This window comes from Balaenoptera borealis (assembly GCF_965194805.1).
Source record: "Balaenoptera borealis genome assembly, chromosome: 12".
NCBI lineage: Eukaryota > Metazoa > Chordata > Mammalia > Artiodactyla > Balaenopteridae > Balaenoptera > Balaenoptera borealis.
In genome coordinates this window covers 6,965,657-6,976,475 of record NC_138869.1, presented here as the reverse complement: position 1 = coordinate 6,976,475, position 10,819 = coordinate 6,965,657, and the positions used below count along the sequence as shown (strand labels likewise).

General features: G+C 62.6%; 1 protein-coding gene and 1 pseudogene across 5 annotated transcripts in view; both read right to left on the bottom strand.

Annotated features, from left to right (window-relative positions):
• FBLN2 (fibulin 2) overlaps nucleotides 1-10,819 on the bottom strand; it is a 76,569-nt gene that overhangs the window by 6,609 nt on the left and 59,141 nt on the right. The window contains exons 7-14 of one of the 4 annotated variants that reach the window (XM_082345196.1): nucleotides 10,600-10,713; nucleotides 9,980-10,081; nucleotides 7,885-8,025; nucleotides 3,741-3,875; nucleotides 1,744-1,881; nucleotides 1,095-1,238; nucleotides 856-984; nucleotides 350-475 (exon numbers count right to left, since the gene is read on the bottom strand). In XM_082345196.1, coding sequence (XP_082201322.1) covers nucleotides 350-475; nucleotides 856-984; nucleotides 1,095-1,238; nucleotides 1,744-1,881; nucleotides 3,741-3,875; nucleotides 7,885-8,025; nucleotides 9,980-10,081; nucleotides 10,600-10,713 — 1,029 coding nt within the window. The remainder of the gene's footprint in view (nucleotides 1-349; nucleotides 476-855; nucleotides 985-1,094; nucleotides 1,239-1,743; nucleotides 1,882-3,740; nucleotides 3,876-7,884; nucleotides 8,026-9,979; nucleotides 10,082-10,599; nucleotides 10,714-10,819) is intronic. The other 3 variants (XM_082345197.1, XM_082345198.1, XM_082345199.1) reach the window with 3 other exon arrangements.
• Nucleotides 1-10,819, bottom strand: part of LOC309607107 (shieldin complex subunit 3 pseudogene) — a 296,341-nt pseudogene that overhangs the window by 260,330 nt on the left and 25,192 nt on the right. The gene's annotated exons all lie outside the window — the stretch shown is intronic.

Below are 10,819 nucleotides of genomic sequence, written 5' to 3'. Positions count from 1 at the left end.
TCTAGACTCCTGGGATCTGGAAAACCAAGATGGGGTCACTCTGCATGGCACTGCCAGGTGCTGTGTGGCCGCCGAGCCGTCCGCCTGGCCACGGGCCTGCCTCTCACTCCCTCTGCTGCCTGCCTGGACCCCAGGGCACCGCAGTCATGGCCAGGACCCGCACCTACCAAGGGGCAGAGGCTGGGCTGCCCCCTGCCTGCAGGGAGCTCCCGCCCAGGGGTGCAGACAGCACAGACGCCCAGCCCTTGGGTCTGAGATGGCAGTGGGGGCCCCTGGCAGGAAACAGCCTGCAGCTGAGACCTGGGGCCCTGCACAGTGGGCCACGGGTCAGAGGCCGGGTCGGCCGTACCTTCGCAACGCTTGCCATCGGCCGCCAGCAGGAAGCCGGAGGCGCAGGAGCAGCGGTAGGAGCCGAGCGTGTTCTCGCACGTGTGCTGGCACAGGCGGCTGGGCGAGGTCCAGCACTCGTTCACGTCTGCGGGGTGGGCGGCAGGCGCAGGGCCTCAGGGAGGGCGGAGGTGGCCTGGACGCCAGCCCCCTCCACTCCCGGGGAGGAGAGGGACCCAGGAACCCAGAAGGAGCGAGGGGGAAGAGGGAGCAGGGGAAGAAGGCAGAGGAGGTGTTGGAGGGAGACCAGAGGCAAACGTGGAGAGACAGACGGCACAGCAAAGGGCAAGAGAAGAGCGCGATGGGGACAGAGAGCAGAGCCTCAGCTGGCCAGGACAGCAGGAAGGCAGTCCAGCCCAGAGAGGGTCGGGCACGTGGTCAGAGCAAGGCTGGCCGGGGGGAGGGCCTGGGGCAGGCGGGCACCTCTCAGGGGAGCCGGACAGGGTCCCGGCCACCAGTCCCACCTACCGACGCAGGCGCGGCCGAAGGCGTCCCGCTGGAAGCCAGGCTTGCAGTCACAGCGGTAGGAGCCGGGGAGGTTGTGGCATACCTGCCCCTCGCCGCAGCGGTGCACGCCCGACTCACACTCGTTCACGTCTGCAGGGGGAGGCGAGCAGGGCACCCTGAGGCCCGGAGTCTCCCCCTGCACCAGCCGCCCAGGCCCAGGGCACCCGGGAAGCGAGAGGCGAGGGGGAGGCGGGCCTTACCCACACACTTGGTCCCGTCCTGGCTGGCGTGGTAGCCACGCCCGCAGATCACTGGGTTCCTCTGGCACGTGTAGGAGCCCACCGTGTTGATGCAGCTGAAGCCTGGCCGACATGGCTCGGAGAGTGACGTGCACTCGTTGATGTCTGCGGAGGGGGGTGCGGGTGACAGGGAGCCTGCTGTAGCCCCTCCCCGAGCCCCAGCATCTGAGTCCAGGGCTGCACTGGGAGGCGGCCGGTCCTGGGCCCCAGACCAGCCCAGGTCGGGCTGGCAGGTCAGACTGTCCGGTCCCTGCATGCCAGGAGCCGAGGGCTTTCCCTCCCAGAACCCAAGCGCTGTTGGGTAGGTTAAAAAAAACGTGATACACCTTCATCCAGTCCAATCCCACAGATGGGTAAACTGAGGCCACAAGAGAAGTAACTCAGCCGCGATCAGACAGTTCAGGATAATGAGAGCTTCCATTTTGCAAGCGCCTCGTGGGGCCCAGGCACTGACACATCCGTTCACAGGGGGGACACTGAGGCCGGGAGAGGGAAAGTGCAGCAAGCCAGGCCTCCCCGATCTGTAAAGCCCTCAGAGCCTATCCCCGCAACGACCCCCCCTGAAGACCCCCAGGGCCAGGCAGACACAGCCCCTCCAAGCCCCACTCACCCACGCAGTTGCCCTCGGGGTCCTGCAGGAAGCCCTCCATGCAGCGCTGCCGCGCCTGGCAGTAGAAGGAGCCCTTGGTGTTACGGCACGCGGAGCCCGCCTGGCAGTTGTGTGTGCCCAGCTCACACTCGTCCACGTCTGCCACACAGACCAGGCCGGGGGTCAGGGGCCGGCGGGCTGGCAGGCCCCTGCCCGCACACCCCCTGGTGACCTTGACGGCTACAAAGGTCTTCTGCGTCACAGGGAGCTGCCGTGGCCCACGCCAGCAGGAACAACAACGTCCCCCCTCACTGAACTGTGCCGTGCTACCAGGCGTTGCCCCAAGGGCTCTGAGACGTACTTATTCACTCAGCGCTCGCATGCACCAGAAGCAGGCTATGACGAGCCCCCTCCCCCACGGGGGACACTGAGGCACAGGCAGGGTTCCATAGCTGCGGCACTGCCTCTGGGCGGCCAGGCTTGGAGCTTCCAACGATGGAACTGCCAGACCTGGATGGCACCGCCGTCCCCACCTGCGGTGTGGCGCCAGCAGGTCACGGGGGCCCCTCCCCGCTGTGCAGCACCCAGTTTACAAAGTGCCGGCCCCACGCTTCCCGCACAGCAGGCACGTCGGGCTCTTCCCACAGACGAGGAAACCGAGGCACGGAGCAGAAAGGGGACACAGAGGGCTAGTGGCACAGCCGAGACTCCCTCGGCCTCCTGACGGCCTGACCAACCATGTGTGTCTGTCTGTCTGTTGTTCATCCATCCACCCCCTCCAGTTTCCAAGGTTTCCACCACTTTCCCACAGGAGCCCAGCCTCTAGGCGGCCCTGTGCTTGGTTCTAGAACCCCCTCCAAGGACCCCCGGGAGGCTGAGAACACAGCCCCTGCCTAGCCACTCTGGTCTAGGAAGGAGGCCCTGGGATGAGAGGGGCGGGGGTGGTGGGGCGTCCAGGGAGACGGCCCCCTCCCCAGGTGCCAGGGTTCTCTAAAGGGGGCTCACCCTGGATCTGTGTGAGCCCTGTGGGCATGCGTGGTGCGCACAGGTGTGCGCCGAGGGGCCTGGGCTCATCTCCTTCCAGCTCACCCCACCCCTGCTCCGCGCCCAGCTCAGGGCCCGGCATGGAGTGCGAACAGCACCTGCCTGAGCTCCCGCCGACCTCAGAGCCGCTTCCCACCGCCATTTTCCGGGCTTGCAACACTGGAGCACTGCTCTGGGTCTCACCTCCTGGGTGACTTTCTTCCAAACGTTTTCAGTTAAAATACAACGCTTCCCGTCACGGGTGAAACAAACTCCCAAGTGCCCGCCTACCTGGGCCTGCCAACCCCGCAGCCTCCTTCCACCGGCAGCGTGCTCCCACCCAAGACGCCCTTTCTGTTCTTTGCGCCAAGACTCCTCCCCTCCCTAAGGGCATGGCACCTGCTGTTCCCTCTGCCTGGAACACCCTTCCCAGGGGCCTCTCATCCTGCAGGTCTCCGCCTGGACATCACACAGGCCACAGGGGGCCGGCCTCTTTGGACCCCACCTAAAAGCAACACCCAGCCCCGTGCGCCTGTGGGCCCCCCGCCCCCCCATCAGGAGGCCAGAGACAAGAACACGCCCCCACCGGTACCCCTACCACCCAGAACCCTGCCAAGCCCACAAATGACGCTGGGGAAGCATCTGCTGAAACGGTTCAATGGAACCTCTCTCTCTTCTGAGGCGGCTAGAATTTTCTGGTAAAAAGGACAGAAGTGACCCTTCTGTGGGAACTGAGGCATAGGGAGGGGAATAACTGACCCAGACACACTTACCTCGGGGCCCCCCCGCCCCGCCTCTGCCCCCAAACCATCATCTGTGGGGTCTTCCCACAGGCAGGAAACCCCAGGGCTCGGAGCTTGCCAGCAGGGAGAAGGCTCTGGGCGGGCCAGGAGGTGGGCTGGGGGCGGGCTGGGGGCGGATCAGAAGGCGGGGCGGGGGTGGGGAGGTGGGCGGGGGTGGGGAGGTGGGCGGGGCCTCCAGCCAGCTCGCCTCACCTGTGCACTCGCCGTCCTTGAGCATGTAGCCGGACTCACAGGTGAGAGCCTTGTAGCAGCGGAAGGAGCCCACCGTGTTCATGCAGTGCTCGCCCCGGCTGCACGTGTGCAGGTCCGTCACGCACTCGTTGATGTCTGCGGGGAGGGTGAGGCCGTCAGAGGCTGCGGGGCGCTCCCGGTACGGCGCCGCCGGCCAGCCAGCCCTGCCCTCAAGGTGCTCACTTCCCAGAGAGCAGCACGGTCTGTGCAACCACCCATTCAACAAAGATTTATGGAGCACGTGCCATGGCCCCAGGAGTACATGGTGAACAAGACAGACAGAAAGTCTGCCATGGCACAGGACACTCAGAGCGGGAGGACCAGCAGACAGACAAACCTAAGAGGGAGGGTGGTCCTGAGTGTTGTGGAAGAGAGAGTGAAGGAGACCAGGAGTGGGAGGTGCAGGGGGTGGAGGCACGAAGGATCCTCAGGGCAGAGGACACAGAGCAAAGCATTGGAGGAGGTGCCAGAATGAGCCGAGCTCGTATCTCAGGCAGGTTCAGGGTCTGGCCCAGAGGGGTGTGACTGCGGGGAGAGGAGAGCGTTAGGAGATGCGGGGCAGGCGGCAGCCATCGAGGGCTCCAGCAGACGAGGGAAGTGGGCTGACCTATCGGTAACAGGGTCCCCTGGCTGAGCGCAAATACTCCAGGGGTGAGGGTATGTTAGAAGAGGAGATGATGGGGCTCAGGCTGCCACCCATGGAGGCGAGGAGAAGCAGTCGGGTTCTGGAAGTACTGTGAAGGTCAAACCGACAGCATCTATGATGGATGTGACGAAGCAGAGAGAAAAAGAAGAGCCCGCTGGTCTCGGCAAAGCTTTCTGGACGAGCAGCCCTGCAGGTGGGGGCCCGGCACCTGGGAGCCCTGTGGGCATGTGGGAACGGCCCTCCCAGGCAGAGGGAACGGCCGGCTGGGAGGAGCAGGCTGACAGGGGAAGGTTGGGAGCCCTCGACGTCACACTGAGCTTGAGGATCAAGGGCAGCCAGAGACCTGCCTCGGAGTTCACGGAAGGGGGCTGAGGGGAGACATTAACTTGGGAGTGGTCACTGCTGAGGTCACCTGGGGGCCGAGTACTGACCCCTGGGATGCGCAGGTGGGGAGGGGAGAAGCCAGCAAAGGAGGGAAATAAGTAGCATCAGGGAGGGCGGAGGAGACCCAGAGAGGTGGCCAAGTCAGACGTCCCTGCAGGTGGGCAGAGGACACCCCATGTCTCCGCCACGCTCCACCTGGCAGGGGAGGTACAGCAGTCGTTGCGGATTCGTTCATTCACTGGACGCACCTTAACGAGCACCTATTCTGTGCTAAGCCCAGGTGGCCTAGCGGTGTGTCACAGCCTCTGCCCCCAAGGAACTGCCAGTCGGCAGGCAGGGAGAGAGGACGGGTCGGGTGGAGACGCTGGGGAGGAAAGCTGCACGGTCCTGGGCTCAGGCCAGAGCACTGCCCGCTCTGGGTCCTGCGCTGTCAGAGCTGCTCTCAAGGACAGTAATGTCTGAGCTGCGCCTACCAGGATGACAAGGACCAGGTGGAGAGGAGGGGTGCAGGGCTGTGAGGCAAGAGACTGTCCCAGACTCACAGGTGAACCAACTGGTGTACAGGCCCGGCCAAGGCTGGTTGGGTGGGGATGAGGAGGAGGAAAAGGGAGAGTTCTGGCCCGTGGTTTCCAAGGAAGGGTTGGCTGGGCCAGATAGAGACTTCTGATTTATAAGCTGGATTGACAGAGAGAGACACATTCTCAGGAGCCCAGAAACGTCATGGGCCAGGAGCCCCCCCTAGCCTGGGAGGAATCATGGTGAGAGATGACAGCAGACACCACTGACTGTGTGGCTCACTTAGGGATCGGGCGGCTTACAGGAACTGCCCTCGATCCCCCAGAGATACTGCTTCGCAGATAAGGAACTAGGTCTCACACAGGGGATGTGACTGAAGTCTCCCAGCCTGCACGGGACCACAGCAAGAACAGAACCCAGAGCGCCCAGCCCTTTCCCCACTGCTGCAGAGTGGGCCCCAGAGACGGGGCTCCCATCGTCTCAAAGCCAAGCCCACCTGGAACACTGTTCCCAGGGCCCAAGATGTTCCTCAAAGGACAGGGCACAAAAGGCCAACAGCAAAGCACAGGGGATTCCCCACAGAGGTCACCTGTCTGTTAGAAGTCCTGTGGACTTGGCACCGCCCAATACTGTCCCACTTCGGCTTACATACCTCCAGTGATGGGGAGCTCACTATCTCTGCAGGCTGCCTCAGTATAACACATTTGTTGAATCACAATTACGGCATCAAACACTAGCAAGTTCTTTACATGGACTCATGTAACCGCCACAGTGACCCTCTGAGATAGACATTAGTCCTCTCTTTTCACAGGGGAGGAAACTGAGGTTCAGAGAGATCAAATGACTGATCTCAGGTCCTACAACTAGAAAGCGGCACAGCCAGGATTTGAACCCAGGCAGTCTGGCTGCAGAGGCCACACTCTTAACCCGGGCACCTGTCTCCCATCTCACCAGCCAGGGTTAATAGAACATGCCTGGAGCTCACAAACGCACCGCAGAAGACACGTCTGTGGATGAGCAAGTGATGGAAAGAACGAGTGCTCACAGATGAGATGAACACATAAGTGGAACACAAGGACGAAGAGGAGACTGGGGTCCGTGCCGGACGATAAGGAGGGAAAGGCTGAAAGAATGACCATAAACTTAGCTGAATGGAATGCACCTCTGCTCTTTCATCCCAGAACCCGTTTTCCAGCTGCCCGGCGACCCCTTTTAGGACAAGGTCTTCTCTCCAGGCCGCCAGGGAAGCCTGCACACCCGTGTCCTGGGAGGGTGCTCACAGGGTGGACCGCCTTTTCCCAGACACACAGACACGACCCAGACGGGAGGAGCTGCCCCGCCACCGACAAGCAGGCTCCAGAGGGCGCATGTTGGGCCGGCGGCTGGAGGCCAGGGGCACACATGTCTGCAGCGGCCACTCCGCTGCCTGGCGGCGGAGGGTGAGGAAGAGGACATGTCCAGGTTGGGCATGGTCCCCAAGCACAAGGACGACACACGGGGGTCTGGGCACGTGCGGTGCAGTTCCCACCTCCACATGTTTGTCGCAGCCGTTCCTTCCTCCCTCATGCCCCTCCCAACTCCCAAATCCCCATCGTCCTTGGAGACACGTGCACACGCCACCTTCTCCAGGGAGTGTGTCCAGACGCTGCCAGCTGGAATGGGCTCTCCCTCGGCCTCTCCTTGTGTCCCTGCCACAGCACTTCCCAGTCTGCCCCGAGCCCCCGCTACCCTGGGTCTATCTCTGTTCAGGTCCATGATGTTTCCTCCATGAAAACATCAGACCCCCAGCCATGGGAGAACAGCAAGTCCTTGCTGCCCACAGAGCAGGCCTGGAGCCCCAGCCCTGGCCCACAAGGGCACCAAGAGGCAGGAGGGTAGACGCATTACTGAGCACCAGCCCATCCACGCACAGGCCGGGACCTGGGTACCAGCCCTTGCCAGGCCTCCGAGCCCCGAGGTTAGAGGTGAGGAAACAGGCTCAGAGAGGCGAGCACTACTGCTCAGGGTCACACAGCAAATGGACGCCTCGCTGGGGTATTTGCCTCTGAAGGGGCTCTGGCCGCATCTAAGGACAATCTCAGCAGCTGAGGTCACAGGCACACAGTGCCCCGGGCTCTGGCTACGCCATACACATGTCACATAATCTCCAAACCGGGAGCAGTGCCCTCGGTGCTCCCTTTTTACAGATGATAAAACAGAGGCTTGGGAGGAAGTTCAAGCCCACAGAGATACTAGGGGGTCCTGCTTCGAACCCAGGCCTCCCTATCCTGCTGCCCACATGTCTCAATGACCTCATTTCAATGACCAGCCAGGTCACACCTCAGATGAAGTTCTGACTCAGGCACGTCCCTGGGGAAAGCAGCTTCCCGGTGGCGTGGGTGGAGAAGCAGGACAGGAACCAGGACACGAGGGGCATGACACGGAGCGTGGGGTGGGGGGCCGTGCTGAGAGCTCACATGCAAAGGGCAGGCCCTTTAGCATGTGGCTGCAGTGTGGCGGGCTTGGCGTGGAGCGGAGCGGGGAGCCGTGACGGTGGCGGCAAGCGGGGCTCTGGCTTACCCACGCACTTCCTGTGTGCGTTGAGGATAAAGCCCTCGGCACAGACCACTGTGTGGTTGACACAGTAGAAGGATCCCAGGGTGTTCACACAGAACTGTCGCCAGCTACAATCGTGAGTGCCCAGCAGGCACTCGTCTTGGTCTAGTGACGGCCGCGGGAGGAAAAACAGAAGGGCCGTTAGAGAGGCGTGGCCTCCAGTGACATGGAGCCTCCAGTGACAGATGGGGAAACAGACCCAGACGGGCAGGGACGTGCCCAGGACCTCCCAGCCCATCAGTGGTCCCTTTGGGCTTTGGGCCCAAGTCTGAGTTTGTCCAGTTGAAACACGTCAGAGCGGGAGCCCTAGCAGAGACAGGTGGCAAAGTGAAGCTCAGAGAGGGTAGACAGCCTGTCCGGGGTCACACAGCGGGCGGGACCAGAGGCCGTCTCCCATCCATGCTCTGGAGACCCGCCACCTCCACGGGCAGCCACGGGAGCCACACAACGGCAGGAGTTGCAAATCTAAGTGCTTAGGGGGCCGGGCTGGAGACATAAACAGGAGAAGGGGCCAAGGGGGCTCTAGGGCACTGCGGAGCCTGTGCTCTGTCGAAAGGGAGACCAAGGCTGTGGGCTCCTTGTGGACAGATGTTACAAAGTTTCAAGAAAAACCTGAAATTTGGACATTTAAAAAAAATTCTTGAGCTGTCATTGTTGGTAACTTGTTTGATTATTTTAAACAGATGATAAAACATCACCTGTTTAAGTATCACCTGCAGGACCCCCCTGCAGGGCAGGCTACACCCACAAAACGCCCTCTGCATCCTCTGGCCTGGAGCCCACAGCCTCTACCACTGGGGGCGCTGCAGAGAGAAAGGGAGGCCTGGAGGGATAGGGACACGGGCCCATGGCCTGAAGGAGTCCCAACCCAGAAGAGACACAGTCCTCATGTCTTCAGGGTCCCGGGAGGTGAGGAGCAAAGCCAGATCTGCCCCCACCATCTGAGAGAAAGGCCTGTCAGTCACCACCATGCTGTGTGCTCTGGGCAAGTGTCCTGTCCTCTCTGGGCATGAGGTTGGTTTTCATCCACACCAGAACAGTCCTGGGCAATCGGCTAGAGGTGGGTTTCGGCTTCTGACAGGGATGTGGGTCTCTTCCCAGGCAGACTTAACCCTGTTACCCATGGACCCAAACCAGGTTCATGTCTCCTGAACTTGAACCTGAACTAAAGCATTTCCTAGACCATCTGCATACTCTCTGCCTGCCCTGCCTCCACACACGAGGAGGTGCTCAAGGTGTCATTCACTGTGGGAACCACCCCAGCAGGTGTCGGATTCCCATTCACTGTGGGAACCACCCCAGCAGGTGTCGGATCCGATGCCCCCCAGTTCACAGGCGGAGGTCCCAGCCCACAGAGACCCCACCGGGACAAGACCCAGACTGAGCGGGTTCGTAAGTAAGGGAGGCCCGTGCTTTTAAACCCTCTTCGGCCCTTCTGTGAAGGCAGAGTCACCAACATCCACCGTCCCTCCTTGATTTCAGAACTGAGAATGTGCCCTCCAGCTGGGGCTGCCTCTCCCCAGCCTCGTTCCCCATGGAGGCCAGCCGGAGCGATGTCCTGCCGCAGGACAATAGGGCAGGCACTGCCCTCTGTCGGCTCCACCCGTGGCTGGAACGGGGGCAAGGCGGTCACAAACCAAGTCAGGCCACTCAGATGGGGTGACCCTCGAGGACAGAGCTAGTCAGAGTGTGACCCAGGGAGTCTCGGGCCTCCCCCCTGCCCCAAGACCTACTAGGTCAGACCCCTGAGGCCATGTGGACTTCTCAGGACCCTGTGGTCCCAGGCCCCCAGGTGACCCTGTTGCACACTGAAGTTTGCGGAGCCGTGCTCCAGGGAGCGGTGGGGCCGCGGCCAGCCCGTGTGCCCACCTGGGCTACACGCACACCTGGCACGTGATGTGGGCGGACGCGGCTGTTTCAGCTGCTCAATTTGCAGCTGGTCGTCATGGCAGCCACACCGGCTCCCCGCTCACCAGCACAGCGAGGTTTGGCCCTGGAACACCTCCCCCGCTCCGGGCCCACTCAGGTGTGCGGGGCCCACGGCGGGGGGGACACTCACCTTCACAGGACACGCCGTCCGCCATGATGGCATAGCCGGGGAAGCAGGAGCACATGGCGGTGTCCCCGACCACGCTGCACACCTGCTTGCAGGGCCCGTTGTCTGCGAGGAAACCGCACGGAAGTCAGAGACCACGCGGCTCCGGCCTACAGGCAGAGGGGCTGGGAGCCAGGGAACCCCGCTCCTGCCCCTTTCACAAGGTCACCCCTTCCACCCGCTCACACACCGGCTGGGGTCTGCGACCTCCCCCAACACACCCCTCCCTCAAGTAACAGGGAGGCGGGTGAGGAGGAGGCAGAAGGAAGACGGAGGGGAGGAGAGGAAGGGCGCAGAGAACGTCCCGCACGTGTCTGAACGCAGGCTCCGTGATGCCTGGGCGGGCAAGGATTGTACTCTCTCAGTTTTATAGAAAGCGAGACTGAAAGCGGCTCATGGGCCATCCTGGGGTCACACACGCCTGGCCCAGGCTGCGCCCCCCATTCTCACCTCTCGCAGCTCCTCACCCAACCTCCGACGGCGAGGCCAACCGACCCCTGACCCCGAGCAGCAGCACGCCCTGGGGGGGCCACCCCGCACACGCCCAGCCCCGAGGGCTCCCCGCCTGCCCACGGCCAGCTTACCTTTGCAGGTGTTGGGCTGCGGCACGGGCAGCGCGATGGTGTTGGGGGCCACCTGGGAGGATTCGGGCCTCAGCGCGGACTCCTCGGCGGCCTCCGGCTTGGGGCGGTCACCGTCTGTCACGGACAGAGCAGACAGGAGGGGCGTCTCGCGTCTTCAGGCGGCCTCAGGCCCTAACAGGCGCCATGCGGGCTCTCGAGGTCAGGGGGCCGCTCATTTTAC